This window comes from Capra hircus, chromosome 3 (assembly GCF_001704415.2).
Source record: "Capra hircus breed San Clemente chromosome 3, ASM170441v1, whole genome shotgun sequence".
In the NCBI taxonomy this organism is placed as follows: domain Eukaryota; kingdom Metazoa; phylum Chordata; class Mammalia; order Artiodactyla; family Bovidae; genus Capra; species Capra hircus.
This window is the reverse complement of record NC_030810.1, coordinates 26,713,215-26,737,056: the sequence shown is the minus strand read 5'-3', so window position 1 is coordinate 26,737,056 and position 23,842 is coordinate 26,713,215. Positions and strand designations below refer to the sequence as shown.

At 37.9% G+C, this 23,842-nt stretch overlaps 1 protein-coding gene across 3 annotated transcripts in view; it reads right to left on the bottom strand.

Annotated features, from left to right (window-relative positions):
• The window catches only part of ZFYVE9 (zinc finger FYVE-type containing 9), a 186,261-nt gene that overhangs the window by 65,806 nt on the left and 96,613 nt on the right, over window positions 1–23,842 (bottom strand). The window contains exons 5-7 of one of the 3 annotated variants that reach the window (XM_018044123.1): window positions 5,311–5,410; window positions 2,721–2,897; window positions 898–1,067 (exon numbers count right to left, since the gene is read on the bottom strand). In XM_018044123.1, coding sequence (XP_017899612.1) covers window positions 898–1,067; window positions 2,721–2,897; window positions 5,311–5,410 — 447 coding nt within the window. The remainder of the gene's footprint in view (window positions 1–897; window positions 1,068–2,720; window positions 2,898–5,310; window positions 5,411–23,842) is intronic. The other 2 variants (XM_018044125.1, XM_018044130.1) reach the window with 2 other exon arrangements.

The following is a 23,842-nucleotide window of genomic DNA, read 5'->3' as shown; positions in this document are numbered from 1 at the left end:
TTTGTCCCCTTCTGAAAATAAACCTCCAAATTGTGACCAGTATATCCTTAGAGACAAAGTGAATGTGACCACACAGTATGAGCTCGTTTCCTCAGATAAACTAAATTAGTCTTTCACCCATTAAGTCAGTGGATTTTCAACTTATTTTTAAGCTTCAGAATCCCTTTTTAAAAATCTTACATGGAAACACTACAGGTAGACCAGAAAAGAGCAGAGATACTCAGACTGAAGACAAAGGGACAGATTAATTCCTCAGCCATCTTCCTATTTCCTGGCCCTTCCTCACCACAGCAACTTCTTGGAGGCTATCACAGAACCTGGGGAATATGCTTTTAAAAAGCTTGTGCATCCCGGGACCAGGGCTTCCCTGGTGCCTTGACAGCAAAAGAATCCGCCTGCAACGCAAGAGATGCAGGAGATGCAGGTTCAATCCCTGGATCGAGAAGATGCCCTGGAAGAGGGCATGGCAACCACCTCCAGTATTCTTACCTGGAGAATTCCATGGACAGAGGACCCTGGCAGGCTACAGTCCTTGAGACTGCAGTGTCAGACACGGCTGAGTGACTGAACACACATGTATATGTGTATCAAGGGACCAGGATTCCCCCCAGCACAACCTCTAGCTACAGTGGTAGGCTGAGCTCACCCAAGAACAATCTTTATAAGAAGCTTTCTCCTGAAAAAACTTCCAAATATAGAGCAACAAGAACAACTGATTTTGCCACATTTATTTTACCCCTAAATGTACACACAAGCAGGCACACACACATGTACGAAACTGTATCAAAAGTCTATAGGGTTCCACAGAAAGGTCACTCAATCCGGAAAAAGGCAAGACAGAGGCAGCACAATGCTGAGAAAAGAAAGTACTCACTTTTAGTTGTTTTATTTTCTTACCTCTGCTGGTAGAGGACTGGTAGCTGCTGGCTTGACTGGGTCGTGTGCCACAGCCAGGGTTCCTGCAGAGGAAGTTCCATTCATGGTTAATTTGGCTGCATCAGCAACTTCTCCATTAGGCAAGATCCCATCAGCAAACCAAACTCGCCTCTGCTCTCTGGGCTGAGCCACTTGAGGAGCCAGAAAAATAAAACAGGCATCACTGTGACATTGGTAGGGTTTCTAACACCAAGAAGAGAAGGTCACCAATTTCAGATGTACAAAGAAACCACTACTTAGCATAATTATAAACATAATTGTGACTGCATAAAAGTGGTTATCAGTTAATAAAATACACATTTAAATATATTCCTTTCTTCTATAATTATATTCCTTACTTCTATAATCCATTAATTCTATAATCTTTAAACATAGTTTTAAAGATTTAAAACACTTAAAAATATTAAACACGCCTATGATTGTCACATACTCTGTCCTGTTAACACAAACAGATAAACTAAGGAAAATGTTTCAAGTGCATAGGAAATAAACATCAGGGAAAAAATATCTAGAAATAGACGTCCACATCCCCAGAAAGTATGAAGTTTCTGTAGGAATAAAGTATCTATCTGGAAAAGTGATACAGCATTTTGAAAGAGCAAAAGATGCCCTGAAGAATGTTGAAGAATCATTAACTCATAAAAGAAGAGCTGGCACAGATATGAAAGAACTGGGAAGCAAACTGACCAGATCTTTGGCTGAAGTGTAGCTGAGAAAGAAAAAGACTGATCTGGCAGTACGAAAGTACTCTGCATTTTAGTAAAAGGATGGGGAAAAGCTGGAAAACTCAGTCCAGAAAAATGATCTCTTCAAATCCAGTTTTGAAAATCAATTCAAACAGTGAAAACAAAGAGAAACTAGGGAAGAACAACAAAAACAACAAAAGATGTAAAGAGGATAAAGATTTTAAGAAAGAAAACCTGAGCTCATTAAAACACGAGAATGACTAAGGGATGATCTGAAAAGAGGAGGAAATGGGGAAAAGTATGATAATGTCAATAGAAGTTTTTGATCTTCAAAAGGGGAGGGGGGCTTTTTAGCAAGGGGAAGGGAATATTGCTAGACAAAAAAGTTATAAAATTAATGAAAGAAGACAGAGTTTAATTATTAAGGGAGACTTACTGACAAGATCATTTTAAAGAAATAAATAATTGCTATTTTTGCTATTCATAATCCCCTGAACTTAACAAAGTGCCTTTCATCTAATAAAACTATTATCATAAAGATATAATAAACTAAAATAAGTTGAGTCGATAATTTTCCATCTATCATATGATATCATCAGAATTAAGGGTTGATTTTATAAAGATCTGTGCACCTAACACAGTATTTTCACATTTTTATATGGATAGATTTTTTTTTAATGGCAATATATATTCCAAAAATCAATACTAGAATGGGCTGTTCAGAAAAAAGAATTCTCATTTTTATCACTTCTTAAAGTCCTACAAAGAATACTAAGGTAGGTATGAGGCTAGGATTTTTCAGGCTGACTTCAAATTCTTCAACTCTTTTCAAGTAAAAACAAAGTAATTACTCCATTCTTAAGTGGGAGAGGGTATTGGCATATTTTTAGAGGTGCCTCCAAAATATCAGGCAATACAATATTATTCCTTATTTGCCCAGAAATAGTCTCAAGACATTTCTCACCTGTGCTTCCACTTTAATAACCACCCAAAGGGACTTATCTGCAGTGTTAAAGACTTGTGATGTAAAATCACATCAGCACCTTTTCAGAGGAACTTGGTGAGGAAAAAGAGAGAGAATAGCACATGATCCCCTACCTTCTGCTCCAGGGTGCTTTAAAACTCCCACAGGTACCATCACAGTGGGAGGTGGAGAGCTCAGGGCTCCTGAGGCCTGAGCTTGCTGCAAGGGAGGGATAGTAGAACAGTATTCAGCAGGATTGTTAGGGTTAGGGCTCTGGCTTGAGGCACTCATCATGTTCTCCCAGGCTTGAGCTAAAGCAAATACAGACACAATCAATGTGAATGGATTGCAAAATATGGACATCAAGACCTCCACAATATTGGATAAATAATGTAGTTCCTCCTCATTAACACTCATAGTATGTCTCTCTTCCAGCTAATAAAGGTATTAAGGAGATAGGTGATTTTATTCAGTAAAGGAGACCATGTAGTTAAGTAAACTATTTGGAAGCAACAAATAAGAATTACATGATATTTCTGATACAGACTGATAGCAGATTAGCCTTGAGGTTAATGATAGGCTCCTGGCTCCTTTAAAGAGGACCACACATTACCTTAAGAGGGAGTAAAATAATTTTAAACTTATTAAAGATTTACAATTGGGATAGCATTTAGACATTTCTGGTGGTGGGGCAGGTTTAATATTTAATGCATTGTTAAAAAAATCAGGGGCTAAAAGAGCAAAACTCTGTTGTATGATATTTTTTGTTTCAATTCTAGATTTTTAGGCTTTTCTCAGCTGAAGTAAAATCTCATTTGAAAAATTCTGAAGCCTAAAGCTCAGAAGAAAACATCTTAACATTTCTGTGAATTTTCCTTTTGTGCAATCATTACCCTGTGTAAAAGTATACAAGAACAACCATTTCACATCTCTGTGAAATCTCCTGTGTCTCAAAAGCACAGGACCCATTTGAACATGAAAATGTGCCAATATCATGTAAGTGCCATCAACCAGTAGGAATGATCACAAATGTGTTAAGGTTCTGTATACTCCATAATTTTACTAACTAAATACTGACATATCAATTATTGTCTTCAAAGTAAACAGGATGAAAGATGCTACAGAAATGAAATATATAAATTTTATTATCTAGGTTCAGGTAATATCACACGCTCAGGAATAAAATCACCCAATTTTTGGAGCATTTAAAAAAAAATCTCATTCTGCATCAAAGAATGATCCACAAGATTTTGAATACTTGTTGCCTCCAAACTGCAGGACAAAGCTCGAAACAACAGTTATGTTCCTTTGAAAGCACTGGCAGGAAGAGGGAAGGAAGAGAAAAGGAGAAAGGGAAAAAGGGCCAGGGAACACCGAAAAGCATCAAATTAAATATTCAGTAAAAGACCAGGCTAAGCCATGCGAGAGGAAAGAGGCTGGAAAAACCAGGAAAAGAAGAATTTAGGATCCCCTGTTAAGGGCATCCTTGGCTTAATAAAAAAAGTAAGTATTCCATATGAATCCTCTGCCATTTCCTTCATCTTTAGCTATGCCAAGTTAAAAAAACAAGCTATCAAGTTGGAAGACCTCATCAAATAAAAGAGGTATTGTGTACTGTAATTAAGCAGCATGCTATTATCTGTGAATAAATATCTGACAATGAAATGATCACTGAGTGAAATAACCACCATCTGAAAAATGACCCTTAAGAGTAAAGAGAATGAATTCATATTTGATCAAAATTATAAGAATTCAGAAATGGGAGGAAACTAGGTGGATCATAGGAAATCAGAAAAGATCAGATTAAATAACATGCAATAGGTTAATAAGCCAGCAACAGGAAAACATTACTATGAGCAACGCAGACACAAAGAGCAGGAGGGACTTTGAGCAGATAAGTTTTAGCCTCCAGGAGCCACACTATCCTGCCATAAGCAGCACTGGTATCTAACTCCAACATTTCACGTCTATTAGTAACTGTTCTGGCAACTGTACAAAGATGCACTCAAAGAGAAAACACCAAATAGTCTGATCAATTTTATTTTATCTTTTTACAAGAATACTCCGGGGGTTGGTTGGTTTGTTTGGTTTTAACTAAAATGCCCTTTGATTTATTTCCAGTCCTGCAAAAGGTGAACACAGGATAAGCTATATTTACCTTTTCCTGGCCATATTCTTTTACCATATAAGTAAATTCAAAATCATTATCCTCATAACAAATCTAACTGGTACTAAGGTGATAAATGATAGAAAAATGCAATTTTCTTTGATCCTAGATGCTAAAAATATTTATTTTTCACAAGATGAGTGGACCAAGGTGTTAATAAGAATATATTCAGTCATTAAGGTATTCCCTAGAAACAGAATTCTTCCCTTGAAAGGAAAACCTCAAGCCAGTTTCAATATTTCATCAATTTAGTGGTCAATAGCCCCCTCCCCCTCCAACTCCAGTTACTTCACAGGAACATTAACAGCAATGTAGCACCAGATTTCCACAAAAATTTCCATTCTTCCTGCAAAACTTACCTGAATTTAGCAATTATTCATTAAACTAGGCACAGGAATTCTGAAATACTAAGATATTTTCAAATTTTTCTGTTAAAGTTATGACATTTGAGAAGGTGAGCAACTTGAAGAGCAAGGCAGGAAAAATCAGGAGTTTTTTCATTGGCATTCTCTTGTTCTGTTTCGGTAACTGTGAATTCAACCTGTTTTAATACTTACCATTCATTAGCACTGAATGGCAGATTACACATACTCTAGCTTCCTTTCTATCCATGTATAACAGTTTACATTTCAGGCTACAGCAGGAAGCACAAAAAACCTGCAGGAAAAAGAATATACTAAATTTACTTAGGATCACAGTATAAAGGAAATAAACCAATACTGATCAACACTGTGGTCAGGAAACCATATTAATACAACACTAACAACTTCAAAGTGAAGTCATTCAGTCGTGTCCGACTCTTTGTGACCCCATGGACCCCTGCGGACTGTAGTCTACGAGGTTCCTCCATCCATGGGATTTTCCAGGCAAGAGTCCTGGAGTGGGTTACCATTTCCTTCTCCAGAGGATCTTCCCAACCCAGGGACTGAACCCGGGTCTCTTGCATCGTAGGCAGACACTTTACTGTCTGAGCCACCAGGGAAGTCCTAAAAACTTCAAAGGAAAATGCAATTGAGGAAGCTGGGTGTGGAGACCGTATTCAAAAGCAAGAAGAGATGAATATGTCTGTCAAAAATAAGGAAAGTTAAATTGCTGACTGAGAACAGAAATTTTTAGCCAAGACTACACAGCAAATATATACATGCCCAGTCTCTTTAGTCATGTCTGACCCAGGGAGAGAGCCCACATGCCCCATGTCTCCTGCACTGCAGGAGGATTCTTTACCGCTGAGACACTGGGGAAGCAAATACATGGCGGGGGAAAAAAATCTAAGCTGTCTTTAGGCAAAATTTCTGTTCAAAATATCATACAACTTGGGTGTTTAGACCAGTAACATCTGCTATTTCTGTTTAGAGTCAATATTGTTGTTCAGTCACCAAGTGGTGTCCGACTCTTTGTGACCCCATGGACTGTAGCCCTCCAGGCTCCTTTTGTCCATAGGATTCTCCAGGCAAGAATACTGGAGTGGGTTGCCATGCCCTTCTTCAGGGGATCTTCCCAACCCAGGGATCAAACCCAGGTCTCTTAGTCTGCTGCAATGGGAGACAGGTTCTTTACCACTAGTGCCACCTGAGAAGCCCTTAGCTTTCCTGCCAAGAAGCAATCGTCTTCTAATTTCATGGTTGCAGTCACCATCTGTAGTGATTTTAGAGCCCAAGAAGAAGAAATCTGTCATTACTTCCACCTTTTCCCCTTCTATTTGCCAAGAAGTAATTGGACCAGGTGCCATGATCTTAGCTTTTTAAATATTGAGTTTTAGGCTGGCTTTTTCACTCTCCTCTTTCACCCTCATCAAGAGACTCTTTAGTTCCTCTTCTCTTTCAGCTTCAGCCATTAAAGTCATATTATCTGCCTATCTGAGATTATTGATATTTTTCCAGGCAATCTTGATTCCAGCTTATAACTCATCCAACCCGGCACTTCACATAATGTGCTATGCAAACAAGTTAAATAAACAGGGTGACAATAAACAGCCTTGTCATACTTCTTTCTTAATTTTGAACCAGTCAGTCTTCCACATAATGTTCTAACTGTTGCTTCTTGACTCCAGGTTTTTCAGGAGACAGGTAAGATGGTCTGGTATTTCCATCCCTTGAAGAGTTTTCCACAGCTTGTTATGATCCACAGCCGAAGGCTTTAGCATAGTCAATGAAACAGAGGTAGATGCTTTTCTGGAATTCTCTTGCTTTCTCTAAGATCCAGCAAACGTTGGCAATTTGATCTCTAATTCCTCTGTTTTTTCTAAGTCTAGCTTGAATATCTGGTAGTTCTTGGTTCACATACAACTGAAGCCTAACTTGAAGGATTTTGAGCATAACCTTACTAGCATGGGAAATGAGTGCAATTGGCCGGTAGTCTGAACATTCTTTAGTATTGAAGATTGATCTTTTTCCACTGCTGCATTTTCCAAATTTGCTGGCATAATGAGTGTAGCACTTTAATAGCATCACCTTTTAGGATTTTAAATAGCTCTGCTGGAATTCCAGCACTGCCACTAGCTTTATTGGCAGCAGTGCTTCCTAAGGCCCACTTGACTTCATACTCCAGAATGTCTAGCTCTGGGTGAGTGACCACACCATCGTGATTATCCAGGTCATTAAAATCTTTTTTTGGTATAGTTCGTATATTCTTGCCATCTCATCTTAATCTCTTCTGCTTCTCTCATTTCAGTCCTTGATTATGCCCATCTTTGGATGAAATGTTCCTTTGATATTTCCAATTTTCTTGAAGAGATCTCTAGTCTTTCCCCTTCTGTTGTCTTCCTCTATTTCTTTGCATTGTTCATTGAAGAAGGCCTTCTTGTCTCTTCTTGCTGTAACTCTGCATTCAGTTGGTTATACATTTCCCTTTCTCCCTTGCTTTTCACATCTTTTCTTTCCTCAGCTATTTGTAAAGCCTCCTCAGACAACCACTCTGCCTTCTTGCATTTCTTTTTCTTTGGGATGGTTTTGGTCACCACCTCCTGTACAGTGTTATGAACCTCCAACTACAGTTCTTCAGGCACTCTGTCTACCAGATCTAATCCCTTAAATCTATTCGTCATCTCTACTATATTATCAGGGATTTGATTTAGGTCATACATGAATGGCCAAGTAGTTTTCCCTACTTTCTTCAATTTAAACCTGAATTTTGCTATAAGGAGCTGATGATTTGAGCCAAAAGTGAGCTCCAGGTCTTGTTTTTGCTGACTATATACAGCTTTTCCATTTTTAGCTACAAAGAATGTAATCAATCTGATTTCAGTACTGACCATTTGGTGATATCCATGTGTAGAGTCATCTCTTGTATTGTTGAAAAAAGGTGTTTACTATGACCAGTGCATTCTCTCTGTGTGACTCCATGGACTGTAGCCTGCCAGGCTCCTCTGTCCATGGGATTTTCCTGGCAAAAATACTGGAGTGGGTTGCCATACCCTCCTCCAGAGGATCTTCCTGACCCAGGGATCAAACCCACATGTCCGTCTCCTGCACTGCAGGCAGATTCTTTACTGCTGAGCCACCAGGGAAGCAAATATATAGGAGGGGAAAAAAATCTAAGCTGTTCTTAGGCAAAATTCCTATCCACAAACACATAACATGAGTGTTTAGATTAGTAACATCTGCTATTTCTGTTTAAAGAGGCAATATAGCAGGTGAAATAAACAAAGACTGGGAATTCTGGGCTTTCACTTCTGTTTTTTTACTACCCTTATGTGTGGAATAATAATCATACCAGCTGCCTTCATTGGTTTGCTACGCAAGCCAGGAAAGATCAAAATACAGAGTTTAACCATAAAAGCAAGCACAGCCGCAGCTACAGGGAATCAAACTAGGCCACCAAAAATTGGCCATGCCAATTTCCAGCACCTTATTTCCACTTTCCAGGGTTGGTTCCCGACAATCTTACTTCTTTTCCCTTCCATACCAGGCAACAAGAATCTCCTTAGCTCCCTGTTAAGATTTATTTTCTTGAGAACTTATTAATCCCTATCAGAGAGAACTTCATACAGGTAGAAAGGTGTTCCCAGCAGTGCAAATTTTACTAGTCCAGTTTTTATGGCCAGTAAGTATCCTGTATCTTACATAACTGAAACAAGAGATGAGGTCCTATTAAAGACAAAGTGAGAGCAATCACCTCTTCTTCTACTAGGTGTAATTAATCTACCTAGTTACCACGATTACCAATTTACATTTTCAGAGGCTTCCCATTATCAAAACAACTCTGTGGTATAGGGAGAACTGGAGCTATATTACCTTATTTTCTATCAGAGGAAACTAAATTTGGATCATTAAATGACTTGCTCAGGTTCACAGGAAACTATATGAATACTAGGCACTTAACATACATGTATTATCTCATCTAAACTCATAAATTCTATGAAAGCATTCATTCATAATTAACAGAGTTAAATAAATGTGAAGTAAAACTACCCTGTCATAGAGCTAGTAAGCTACATAATAGGTTCGAAACACTGTATTGGAGGCAGTTACCAAAACCATCCCAAAGAGAAAGAAATGCAAGAACACAAAGTGGTTCTCTGAGGAGGCCTTACAAATAGCTGAGAAAAGAAGAGATGTGAAAGACAAAGAAGAAAGGGAAAGATATACCCAACTTAATGCAGAGTTCCAGAGAACAGCAAGGAGAGATAAGAAACTCTTAAGTGAGCAATGTAAAGAAATAGAGGAAAACAACAGAAGGGGAGACAAGAGATTTCTTCTAGAAACTTGGAGATACCAAGGGAATAATTCATGCAAAGATGGGCACAATAAAGAACACAGATGGCAAGGACCTAACAGAAGCAGAAGAGATTAAGAAGAGGTAGCACGAATACACAGAAAAACTATACAAAAAAGGTCTTAATGACCCAGATAACCACAATAATGTGGTTACTATTCTATAGCCAGACATGGAGTGTGAAGTCAAGTAGGCCTTAGGAAGCATTACTACGATCAAAGCTAGTGGAGGTGCTGGAATTCCAGCACAGCTATTTAAAATCCTAAATGATAATGCTTTTAAGGTGCTGCACTCAATATGCCAGCAAAATTGGAAAACTCAGCAGTGGCCACAGGACTGGAAAAGGTCAGCTTTCATTCCAATCCCAAAGAAAGGCAATGCCAAAGAATGTTCAAAGTACTGTACAATTGCACTCATTTCACATGCTAGCAAGGTAATGTTCAAAATCCTTTAAGCTCAGCTTCAACAGTACGTGAACCAAGAACTTCCAGATCTACAAGTTGGATTTAGAAAAGGCAAAGGAATAAGAGTACAAATTGCCAACATCTTTTGGATCATAGACGAGCAAGAGAATTCCAGAAAAACATCTTCTGCTTCACTGACTAAGTAAGCTAAAGCCTCTGACTCTGTGGACCACAACCAACTGTAAAAAATTCTTAAACAGAATATCAGACCACTTTACCTGTCTCCTGAGAAACCTGCATGCAGATCAAGAAGCAACAGTTAGAGCTGGGCATGGAACAACAGACTGGTTTAAAATTGGGAAAGGAGTACGTCAAGGCTGTATGCTGTCAACCTCCTTATTTAACTCCTTTATGCAGGGTATATCATAGGAAAGGCCAGGCTGGACGAATCACTAGCCAGACAATCAAGACTCCCAGGAGAAATATCAACCTCAGATATGCAGATGATACCACTTTAATGGCAGAAAGCAAAGAGGAACTAAAGAACCTCTTCATGAGAGTGAATAGAGGTGAGTGAAAAAGCTGGCTTAAAATTCAAAGTTCAAAAAACTAAGATCATGACATCCGGTCCCATCATTTTATGGCAAATAGATGGGGAAAAAGTAGAAACAGTGACAGATTTTATTTTCTTGGGCTCCAAAACCACTGTGAATAGTGACTGCAGCTACAAATTAAAAGACGCTTGCTCTTTGGAAGAAAAGCTATGACAAACCTAGATAGCGTATAAAAAAGCAGAGACATCACTTTGCCATCCGTATAGTCAAAGCTATGATTTTTCCAGTAGTCATGTAGAGATGTGAGAGTTGGACCATAAAGAAGACTGAGCACCGAAGAATCAATGCTTCTGAACTGTGGTGTTGGAGAAGACTCTTGAGAATCCCTTGGACTGCAAGATCAAACCAGTCAATCCTAAAGGAAATTAATCCTGAATATCCACTGGAAGAACTGATGCTAAAGCTCTAGTACTTTAGCCAGCTGATGCAAAAAGCTGACTCACTGGGGAAAGACTGAGGGCAGGTGGAGAAGGGGGTGACAGAGGATGAGATGGTTGGATGGCATCACTGATTCAACGGACATGAGTTTGAGCAAGCCCCCAGAGATACTGAAGGACAGGGAAACCTGACATGCTGCAATCCATGGGGTGGCAAAGTCAGACACAACTTAATGACTGAAAAACAACAGCTCATTACAATGCTCTTAACACCACAATTCAACACAACTGCAGTTTGAAAATTAACTACCTCTAGCAGCAGCAGCAGCTACTGCTGCTGCTTCCCAAGAAGCATAACTATGTTTTAAGACCAGAGGACCAAAAAATCTTGAGAAAATTGATCCTGAGATTGTAAGCCAACAGATTATTTTAAAGTTCTTTTAACTCAGGATCTTAAAAGGTTATGCGTATTCACCACCAAAATCCTCAGTGGTAAACAAAACTGAGTGTAAGTCAAGTTATTCAAAAGTAATCTGCAACTTAATGTATACTTTTATTTAAAATAACAAATTGCCATCTAGCAAAATACAAATCAGGGTTTCTTCACCCTTCTTTTTTAATTAAGTATAGAAGTGTATAAAAGTACAACATATTAATAGGTTTTTTTTTTGAGGGAAAGTGTTTTATTTTTGTATTGATACTACTGTCACTCAACTCTGCAGGGGAAAACAGAGAAAAAAGGAGCCAACAATGGACAAAAATTATTACCTTTAAATGCTCAAAGGTCCAGGTGATGTCTATGCAATAAACCTATTACGTTTTTAATTTTTACCCTCTCCATCACATTTATGGGAAAAAAGCATGAATTATACAGCCAAAAAAAAGCCTTGGTTGGTTTCTAGTTCCACTTAGTTTCTTCAATTGTAAAGTAGGGATATTATCACCGTTTACACAGGTTTACTAGAAAGATTAAATTAGATAATAAACAAAATACTGAGCATGTACTAAATCAATGTTAGCTCCCTTCTGATTCCCTCCTAGCTGGCTGCCCAGGAACTGTGTGGTCGCAGTCCAGGTGTTGCTAGTGAAGTGGCCCTAGTACTAAGGACTTCAATTCCACCATTCTCTTATTCTGTTTTTTCCTAAAACCATTGCAAATTGCTTCGGAGTGTGGACTCTGCAAGTCAGAGAGTCTGAGTTAGAATCCTAACTCAAACAGTTATCTGCTGTGTGATTTTGAACAAGTTACTTAATCATTTTAAACCTATTGCAAAATATGGATTATAACACTAGCTATCTCCTAAAGAGTTACCATATACTAAATAAGATAACATAATCACCATTTAGAAGTGTCTGGCATATGGTAAACATCCAATAAATATTAAATGAGAACATTATCTCATTCTCCTCGCCATCACTACCACCATCATCATCAATCTGCCTCCAACTGCAAAGCATCTGCAACTTTGTAATTGTTTTGTTACTTATTATATTTCATATACTAAAGCTTTGTCATCTACAGAAATATGAGCAGTATGTTTTCATACAGTGACCATTCTTATACTGTTTTTGCCTCTCTTTAATTAAAAACAGAACAGTAAGCAATAAATAATGCTCACTGAATGAATCAATGAGTAAACAAATAAATGGAAATAGATGAACAGATGGCAACATAGATGGGCCCTTTAGGACTTTCCTTGCTTTTCCAATAGAAAGTGCTTTTATTGCAAAGACAATGTAACAATTTAAAAATGTCTCCAAAGACAAATACTGACCCTATCCCAAGAATGGATTGGACTAGTACAATTTGGCTGAAAGTTTAATACAAAGTCTTACAGGGCTATGAAAATTTCAATTTTCTACTAGGATTTACTTTCCCACTCCAAAATAACTAACAATTTTCTGAAACCTTCATCATCTAGCCCTATTTCACCTTCTCTCAATATTTATATTTTCGATATGAAAATATAAGGATTTAGAAATTTCTTAATGCTTTCACCACTAAATACAAAAATTCACCTAAATACAAAAAAATTCCCTACCTTCTCTTTCTTACCCTTATTGAAAACCTAACACTCAATAAATGCACAAATGTCATCTCTTTGGCCGTCTCAAAATTTTTTCTCTTCCTTTGATTAATCCCCTTTTTCCTCAAAACAACTTGTCTAGAAGATCATTCATGATGTTATATAAACACAGTAGTATCTTCCATCCTTAAAAAAAATTCACCCATAATCACCACCTTCATTTAATAATTGCTCCAATTTTTTCTGTTCTCCCTTAACAGTAAAATCTGAAAAGGATCTCTCAGTCCCTTCACTTCTTATTCCATTTTCAACCAATTCCCCACTTTTGACCCATCCTGCTTCTGTATTCATAGAATAGAAAAAAGCATTCTCTATCAAGACAGCCTTTATAAGTGACCCTACTGTCGTTAAGTATAATGGTCCTTTCCCTGTCCACATCTTATTGACCTTGATCAGCATTTTACACAGGTGATAGTCCCCATCCTTTGACAAACTACATTCTTCTTTTGACTTCCAAGACAACACATTTTCTTTGTTTTCCACCTGTCTCTCTGGCCACTCTTTCTCAGTCACTTGTACTGAGTCTTTCTTCTCCACTTGACCTCAGTGGCTCAGGCCTGGGCCCTTTCTCTTCCCTCCGTCCACTCTTCACTAGGTGAGCTCGGGCATCCCCACGGCTTCTCACTGAATTCCCTACATAACCTGCAAAGCCCAATGATCTATTCCCTGAGTCCCTGTCTAAGCTCTTTTTATGTGGTTTCTTTTACTTGTTGTACTTTAACCACACTGTATTCCTTTCAGTTTCTTGAAGAGGTGCTTTCCTACCTCAGAGACTGTGTCCATGATGTTCTCTCTTCCTAAAGCATTCTGCTCCCTGTTCTGATGACTGACTCCTCAAATTTCATGTATCACCTAAAATGCCACTTCTCAGAGGACTACCCAGACCTTCCTCCCCCGTCCCTCTTATATAGTATCCCTCCTTGTTAATTTCCTAAATAGGCCTCATCACAATTGAAATTCTGTTTGTTTGCTTTTGGTTATTCCCACTAATCTTTACATGAGAATACGGATCACAATGTCATTAGTATAAACCAGCACCCAGCACAGTGACAGACACTCGGTGTTTATTGAATAAAGAAATTGTCTGGGATTCATTTATTCATTAACAAACATTCACTGAGCGCTTTGTAAGTAGCAGGTACTGCACCAAATGCTGGGGACACAAACAGAATCATAATCACAAGGTCCTTACAGACCAATGAGGGAGAAGGTCAAAGATAATACTGTATGATAAGTGCTATGACATGGGTGAGGCTGATTTTTAGCCCTCAGTCTTTTCTATGGAAAACATTTCCTAGCTTCATTAGAACTCAAGATGAAACCAGCACGCTTGATCCTGTTTTACCACGCCAGAATGGCTAGACTCATAATGTCAGTGAGAAGATAGGACAGGCAGGTTTTCAGGCAGAGTATGAGGGAAACTAACTTACTATGCAATATTCTATTTAAAGTATCTATTTCTTACTTTTATATCTATTGTTCCCCATTAACAGATAAGCAAATAGAAAATGGGATTGCCCTGATGGCTCACTGGTAAAGGATCTGCCTGCCAATGAAGGTTTGATCCCTGACCCAGGAAGATCCCATGTGCTGCAGAGCAACTAAACCCGTGTGCCACAACTACTAAGTCTGTGCTCTAGAGCCCAGGAGCTCTAACTACTGAGCCCACGTGCCACAACTACTAAAGTCCACGTGCCTAGAGCCCGTGCTCTGCAGTAAGAGAAGCCCCCACAAGGAGAAGCCCATGCATCGCAACTAAAGAGTAGCCCCCACTCACTACAACTAGGAAGACGCTCTCATAGTAACAAAGACTTAGCAGAGCGAAAAACAAATAAGTAAAATTATCTTAAAAAAGAAAACAAACAACCCAATTAAAAGATAGGCAAAAGATTTAAACAGACACTTTACCAAAGAAGAACATGGGAAATAGGTGAAAGAAAAGATGTTCAAGATCCTGTCATTAGAGTTGCAAATTACAACAAAAATGAGATACTACACCTATTAAAACGTCTAAAATTTGGGACTTCCCTGCCTGTCTGGCAGTTAGGACTCCAAGCTCTCATTGCCAAGGGCCCAGATTCAATCCCTGGTTGGGGAACTAACATCCCACAAGCCACACACCGTGGCCAAATAAATTAATTAATTAAAATGTCTAAAAATCCAAAGCTGACAAGACCAAATGCTGGTGAGGATGTGGAGCAACAAGAATTTTCATTCACTGATGATGGGAATGCAAAAATGGTACAGCCACTTTGGAAGACGATTTGGCAGTTTTTTATGAAAAGAAGCGCTTCTCTGGTGGCTCAGACAGTAAGGAATCTACCTGCAATGTTGGAGATCTGGGTTTGATTCCTGGGTCAGAAAGATCCCCTGGAAAAGGAAATGGCTACCCACTCCAGGATTCTTGCCTGAAGAATTCCATGGACAGAGGAGCCTGGTGGGCTACAGTCCATGAGGTTGCAAACAGTCGAACACAACTGAGCTATTAACACTTATGAAGAGAAACACAGGCTTACCATACCCTCCAGTAATCATGCTCCTATATATTTATACAGGGCCAAATGAAAAACTTACATCTAGTCAAAACCTGCACACAAATATTTATAACATCTTTACTTATAATTGCCAAAAACTAGATCAACCAAGATGTCTTTCAATAGCTGAATGAATAAACAAACTTGTGGTGTACCCATACAACACACCACTACACAGCAATAAAAATAAACGAGTTATCATGTCACAAAAAGACATGGAGGTTCTTTGACTCTGGTTTTCACAATGACCAAAAAAGTAAAAATAAACAAGTGGGACTACACCAAGCTAGAAAGATTCTACACAGTAAAGGAAACCATCAACAACATGAAAAGACAATATGGAAAATGCGAAAATATTTTCAAGTCATGTATCTGATAAGGGGTTAATATTACAAATGTACAAAGAACTCATATAGCTCAACAGAAGGAAAATACACAATCCAATTAAAAATAGGTAAAAGACATGAACAGAAATTTCTCCAAAGAAGACATAAGAAGGACCAACATGTATGTGAAAAGATGCTCCCTGATTATCAGGAAAATGCATATCAAACCACAATGAGATATCAATTCATACCTGTCAGAATGGTTATTATCAAAAAGACAACAAATAACAAATGTTGGGAAGGATGTAAAGAGAGCCCTGTGCACTGTTGGTGGAAATGAAAATTGGTGCAGCCACTACAGAAAACAGTACAGAGGATGCTCAGAAAATTAAAAATATAACTATCTTATCACCCAGCAATTCCACAGTTAGGTATTAATCCAAAGAAAACAACATCAATAACTCAAATAGATGCCTGCACCACCATGCTCACTGCAACATTATTTCCAATAGTCAATATATGGAAACAACCTAGGTGTCCATCAATAAGTGAATAAAGAAATTTTGGTATGTATTTTTGTATGTATATGTGTATACACACACACACATGATGGACTATTCAGTTCAGTTCAGTTCAGTTCAGCCGCTCAGTCGTGTCCGACTCTTTGCGACCCCATGAATCGCAGCACACCAGGCCTTCCTGTCCATCACCAACTCCTGGAGTTCACTCAGATGCACGTCCATCAAGTCCGTGATGCCATGTAGCCATCTCATCCTCTGTGATCCCCTTCTCCTTCTGCTCCCAATGCCTCCCAGCATCAGAGTCTTTTCCAATGAGTCAACTCTTCACATGAGGTGGCCAAAGTACTGGAGTTTCAGCCTTACCATCATTCCTTCCAAAGAACACCCAGGGCTGATCGCCTTCAGAATGGACTGGTTGGATCTCCGTGCAGTCCAAGGGACTCTCAAGAGTCTTCTCCAACACCACCGTTCAAAAGCATCAATTCTTCGGCGCTCAGCTTTCTTCCCAGTCCAACTCTCACATCCAAACATGACCACTGGAAAAACCATAGCCTTGACTAGACGGACCTTTGTTGGCAAAGTAATGTCTCTGTTTCTCAATATGCTGTCTAGGTTGGTCATAACTTTTCTTCCAAGGAGTAAGCGTCTTTTAATTTCATGGCTGTAGTCACCATCTGCAGTGATTTTGGAGCCCCCAAAAATAAAGTCTGACACTGTTTCCACTGTTTCCCCATCTATTCCCCATGAAGTGATGGGAGCAGATGCCGTGATCTTCGTTTTCTGAATGCTGAGCTCTAAGCCAACTTTTTCACTCTCCACTTTAAATGTCATCAAGAGGCTTTTTAGTTCCTCTTCACTTTCTGCCATAAGGGTGGTGTCATCTGCATATCTGAGGTTATTGATATTTCTCCCGGCAATCTTGATTCCAGCTTGTGCTTCTTCCAGCCCAGCGTTTCTCATGATGGACTCTGTATAGAAGTTAAATAAGCAGGGTGACAATATACAGCCTTGACGTACTCCTTTTCCTATTTGGAACCAGTCTGTTGTTCCATGTCCAGTTCTAACTGTTGCTTCCTGACCTGCATACAGATTTCTCAAGAGGCAGGTCAGGTGGTCTGGTATTCCCATCTCTTTCAGAATTTTCCACAGTTTGTTGTGATCCACACAGTCAAAGGCTTTGGCATAGTCAATAAAGCAGAAATAGATGTTTTTCTGGAACTCTCTTGCTTTTTCCATGATCCAGTGGATGTTGGTAATTTGATCTCTGGTTCCTCTGCCTTTTCTAAAACCAGCTTGAGTATCTGGAAGTGCACGGTTGACATATTGCTGAAGCCTGGCTTGGAGAATTTTGAGCATTACTTTACTAGCATGTGAGATGAGTGCAATTGTGGGGTAGTTTGAGCATTTTTTGGCCTTGCCTTTCTTTGGGATTGGAATGAAAACTGACCTTTTCCAGTCCTGTGGCCACTGCTGAGTTTTCCAAATGTGCTCGCATATTGAGTGCAGCACTTTCACAGCATCATCTTTCAGGATTTGAAATAGCTCAACTGGAATTCCATCACCTCCACTAACTTTGTTCGTCGTGACGCTTTTAAGGCCCCCTAGACTTCACATTCCAGGATGTGTGGCTCTAGGTGAGTGATCACACCATTGTGATTATCTTGGTCGTGAAGATCTTTTTTGCACAGTTCTTCCGTGTATTCCTGCCACCTCTCCTTAATATCTTCTGCTTCTGTTAGGTCCATACCATTTCTGTCCTGTATCGAGCCCATCTTTTCATGAAATGTTCCCTTGGTATCTCTAATTTTCTTGAAGAGATCTCTAGTCTTTCCCATTCTGTTGTTGATGGACTATTATTCAGCACACAAAAAAAGGAATAAAATCTTTACATTTGCAACAACATGGATGCAAGTTGAGGGAATTATGCTACTGAAATAAGTCAGAGATACCAAATACTGGGTGAGCTTACTTATATGTGGACTCTACTATCAAAACAAAACAACAAATAATGAGCTCATTAAATCAGAGAATAGTCTGGTGGTAGTTGCCAAGGTGGCAATATACGTGAAAGAGATGAAGATGCTAAGAAGACACAAATTTGAAGTTATAAACTACATAAATCATAGGGTGTAGTGCTTTTCATCCTATCTATTGGTTTTATTTTTTACTTTCTTTCTTTTTTTTATTTTTACTTTATTTTACTTTACAATTCTGTATTGATTTTGCCATATATTGACATGAATCCAAAAATATAGAACGCTTCACGAATTTGCGTGTCATCCTTGTGCAGGGGCCATGCTAATCTTCTCTGTATTGTTCCAATTTTAGTATATGTGCTGCCAAAGCGAGCACCTATCTATTGTTAATAATACTATATTGCAAATTTGAAAGTTGCCATGAGTGTAATCTTAAAAGTTCTCATCATATGAAAATTTGGTAACTATGTATGGTACAGATGTTGACTGGACTTATTATGGTGATCATTTCACAACACACACAAATATCTAATCATTATATTGTATACCTGAAAGTAATACATCCTCATATGTCAATTATACTCAATTTTTTAAAAAGTTAGAGAAGAATCTTAAATGTATATTTCTAAGTCAAAGATGCCAGTTTGAAAGCGAACGTAATATATGATACCAACCATTGATAAAAGACATTTTGGAAAAGCAAAAACTACAGGGCCAAGATCAGTAGTTGCCAGGGTTCAGATAAAGTAAGGGAGGGATACATAAGTGGGGCACAAGGGACTTTCAGGGTGGTATAACCATTCTATATGATAATAAGATAGATAACATGCATTTATCAAACCAATAGAACTGTAAAATTCAAGGAGCAAACGCTAACGAAACTGTAGTATGTATTTCTTTTATATGATTATTGTTAATAAAATAATGTATCAATATTGGTTCATTAATTGCAACAAATGTACTACTCTAGTACAAGATGTCAATAATGAGGTCCACTTGAGGGGAGGTGTGCTTTCTGCCCAATTTTTCTGGTATACAAAAAGAAAGGTCTATTCAATAAGCAAGCATCAGTCTTAAAGGATGCATTAGACTATTTGAACTTAACAAACATCTACAAGACATCCAATCCAGAAAAGCAGAAATACATTATTTTCAAGTGCATATGGAAGGTTCTCCAGGACAGATTATATTCCAGGTCACAAAACAAGTCTCAACAAATGTATGATAGAAATTACTTCAAGCATTTTTCTAATCATAATGGTATGAAACTAGAAATCAGCTACAGAAAGAAAAGTGGGAAAAACATAAACATGTGGAGACTAAACAGCACATTACTAAAAAACCAATGAATCAATGAAGAAATCACAGAGAAAATCAGAAAATACCCTAGACAAATGAAGTGGAAACACAACATTCCAAAATCTCTGAGTTGCAGCAACAGCAGTTCTAGGAGGCAAGTTTATGGTGATATAGGCCTACCTCAAGAAATAAGAAAAACCTCAAACAAACTAAACTATAATCTAAAACAATTAGAAAAAGAAGAACAAACAAATCCCAAAGTATCCTGCACTAAATGTGGATTATTTACCACTAAAGCCACCATGGAAGCCAAGGACCATAGCAAACGTCATATTCGATGGTGAAAGCTCAAAGCTTTCCTTCTTAAATCAGGAACAAGACAAAGGATGCCCACTCCCAATCACTTCTATTTAACATAGTATTGGAAGTCCTAGCCACAGCATTCAGACAAGAAAAGGAAATAAGATGCATCCAAATTGAAAAGGAAGAAGTAAAACTGTCATTATTAGTAGATGACATGACTCTACATATAGAGAAACCCTAAAGTCTCCACTCTGCCTTTTCTAAAACCAGCTTGAACATCTGGAAGTTCACAGTTCACGTATTGCTAAAGCCTGGCTTGGAGAATTTTGAGCATTATTTTACTAGCATGTGAGATAAGTGCAATTGTGAGGTAGTTTGAGCACTCTTTGACATTGCCTTTCTTTGGAATTGGAATGAAAACTGACCTTTTCCAGTCCTGTGGCCACTGCTGAGTTTTCCAAATGTGCTCGCATATTGAGTGCAGCACTTTCACAGCATCATCTTTCAGGATTTGAAATAGCTCAACTGGAATGCCATCACCTCCACTAGCTTTGTTCATAGTGATGCTTTCTAAGGCCCACTTGACTTCACATTCCAGGATGTCTGGCTCTAGGTGAGTGATCACACCATCGTGATTATCTGGGTCGTGAAGATCTTTTTTGTACAGTTCTTCCGTGTATTCTTGCTACCTCTTCTTAATATCTTCTGCTTCTGTTAGGTCCATACCACTTCTGTCCTGTATCGAGCCCATCTTTGCATGAAATGTTCCCTTGGTATCTCTAATTTTCTTGAAGAGATCTCTAGTCTTTCCCATTCTGTTGTTTTCCTCTATTTCTTTGCATTGATCAGCCCTGGGATTTCTTTGGAAGGAATGATGGTAAGGCTGAAACTCCAGTACTTTGGCCACCTCATGCGAAGAGCTGACTCATTGGAAATGACTCTGATGCTGGGAGGGATTAGGGGCAGGAGAAGGGGATGACAGAGGATGAGATGGCTGGATGGCATCACTGACTCAATGGACATGAGTCTGAGTGAACTCTGGGAGCTGGTGATGGACAGGAAGGCCTGGTGTGCTGCGATTCATGGGGTCACAAAGAGTCGGACACGACTGAGCAACTGAACTGAACTGAACTGAAAGTCTCCACTGAAAAGCTATTAGAATAAATGAGTTTAGTAAAGTTGCAGGATATGAGATTAATGTACAGAAATCTGTTGCTTTTCTATAAACTAATAATGAACTACCAGAGAGAAAAAGCAATAAAATAATCTTGTTTAAAATGGCATCAAATACAATAAATATCTAGGATTAACTTACCAAAGAGGTAAAAGACTCTAAAAACCATGAAACACTGATGAAGGAAACTGAAGATGATATTGAAGAAATGAAGAAACTGAAGAAATGAATTAGAAGTAATATTGATAAATACTGTACTACCCAAAGCAATCAACAGATTCAATGCCATCCCTATCAAAATAACCATGATATTTTTCCACCAAATTAGAACAACCCTAAAACTTATATGGATCCACAAAAAACTCTTGATTTCCCAAACCAATCTTAAGAAAAATGAACAAAGTTGGGGTGCTAGCTTCAGACTATACTACAAAGCTACAGTCATAAAAATAGCAGAGTACTACACTGCTATATTTAAAATGGATACCCAACAAGGACCTATTGCACAGCACATGGAACTCTGCTCAATGTTATGTGGCATCCTGGATGGAAGGGAAGTTTGGGGGAGAATGGATACGTGTATATGTATGGCTGAATCCCTTTGCTGTTCACCTAAAACTATTACAACATTGTTAATTGGTATACTCCAATACAAAATTAAAAGTTTAAAAAAAATAGCATAGTACTGGCACAAAAAAAGACATACAGATCAACACAGAATAGAGAGCCCAGAAATAAACCCATATACTTACATCAATTAACCTATGACAAAGGAAGCAAGAATATACAAAGGAGAAGAGACAGTCTCTTCAATAAGTGGTGCTGGATAACTGGACAGCTACATTTATTTTACAAAATAAAATTAGAATATTTTTTCACATTACTTACAAGAAGAAAATGGATTAAAGACCTAAATGTTAGACTGGAAAGTATAAGACTTCAAGAAAACATAGAGAAGGCTCTTTAACACAAACTGCATCAATATTTTTTTTGATCTGTCTTCTAAGCCAAAGAAAAAAAAATCAAAAATATATAAATGGCATCTAATTAAATTTAAAAGATTTTATACAGCAAAGAAAACCATCAACAAAGCAAATAAACAACCTACAAAATGGGATAGAACATTTGAAAATTATATGATCAGTAAGGGATTAATATTCAAAATATATAAAGAGCTCAAACAATTCAGTATCAAAAAACCAAACAACCGAAATTAAAAATGGCCAGAACACATGAACATGCTTCCAAAGAAGACACACAGATGGCCACGAGCCACAGGAAGATGTTCAACATCACTAATCATCAGGAAAATGCAAAGCAAAACCATAATGTGATATCACCTTCACACCTTTCATGATGGCTATCATCAAGAAGTCTACAAATAACAATGTCAGGAAGGACACGGAAGGGAACCCTCATAAACTACTGGTGGGAATGTAAACTGGTATAGCCACTATGGAAAACTGTATGGAAATCTCTCAAAAAATTAAGCACAGAACTAACGTATTATCCAGCTATCCCAATTCTGGTTATTCAGCCAAAGAACATGAAAACAGTAACTGAAGAAGATATGGACTCCTATGCTCATCATGACATTATTTACAAGAGCCAAAATACTGGCTCAACCCAAATGTTCATCAACAGAAGAATGGACAAAGAATATGTAGGGCACACGTGCATGTGCATGCATGGATGGACACATGTGACGCGCACGTGTGCACGCACGCACTCACACACACACACAGGACTATCACTCAGCCACGAAAAAGAATGAAATTCTGCCATTTACAACAACATGGATGGGCCTTAGAGAGTATTATGCTTAGTGAAAAGAGTTAGACAGAGAAAGACAAAACTCTTGAATATGACAAAACAAACAGACCCCCAGATAAGGAGAACAAACTAGTGGTTAGCACTGAGGAGAGGAAAGGGGAGGGGCAAGATAGGAATAGAGGATTGAGAGGCAGCGATACAAACCACTATGAATAAAATAAATAAGGTACAAGGATGCATTATACAGTACAGAGAAACATGGTCATTATTTTAATAATTTTAAATAGAATACAGGGAATTCCCCGGCAGTCCAGTGGTTAGGACTCTACATTTTTCACTGTCAAGGGTGTGGTTTCAATCCATGTTTGAGGAACTGGGATCCCACAAGTTGTATGGCACAGTCAGAAAACAAAAAAACAGTATAATCTACTAAAATATTGAATCACTATGGTGTACATTTGAAACTAATGTAATATTGTAAACCAACTATACTTTAACTTAAGAAACAGGTTATTAATTTCTTAAAGTGGGTATATCCAGGGAGCTGAATTAGGGACTTTGGATTTGTAAAAGTATGTAGAAGATTGCCATCTTTAAACATATAAATATTACTTTGTTTAAAACAAAAATTGTACCAGGCCTCTTCTCAACTAAAAATGTGTTTCGTTTTCAATTTCAAATTTGAAAACTTATTTTAATTCTTTAAAATATTTTCCACTTAAAAATATGCTATAGAAACAAAGATATCAAATATTATTATATAGTTCTTTTATATTCCTTTATAGACAAAATTACTCATAACTACTGTGGAACAGTAATTCAAATTAAAAGTATGGCATTAAATACTAACTGTAGTTTGCCATTTTATACATTAACATATAAATTATATAAACTTATATTTATGTTATATAAATTTATGTAAAACATAAAATTTTATAATTACATTCAGAAATGTTCATTATACATGAATCACTTTCATAAATATAAA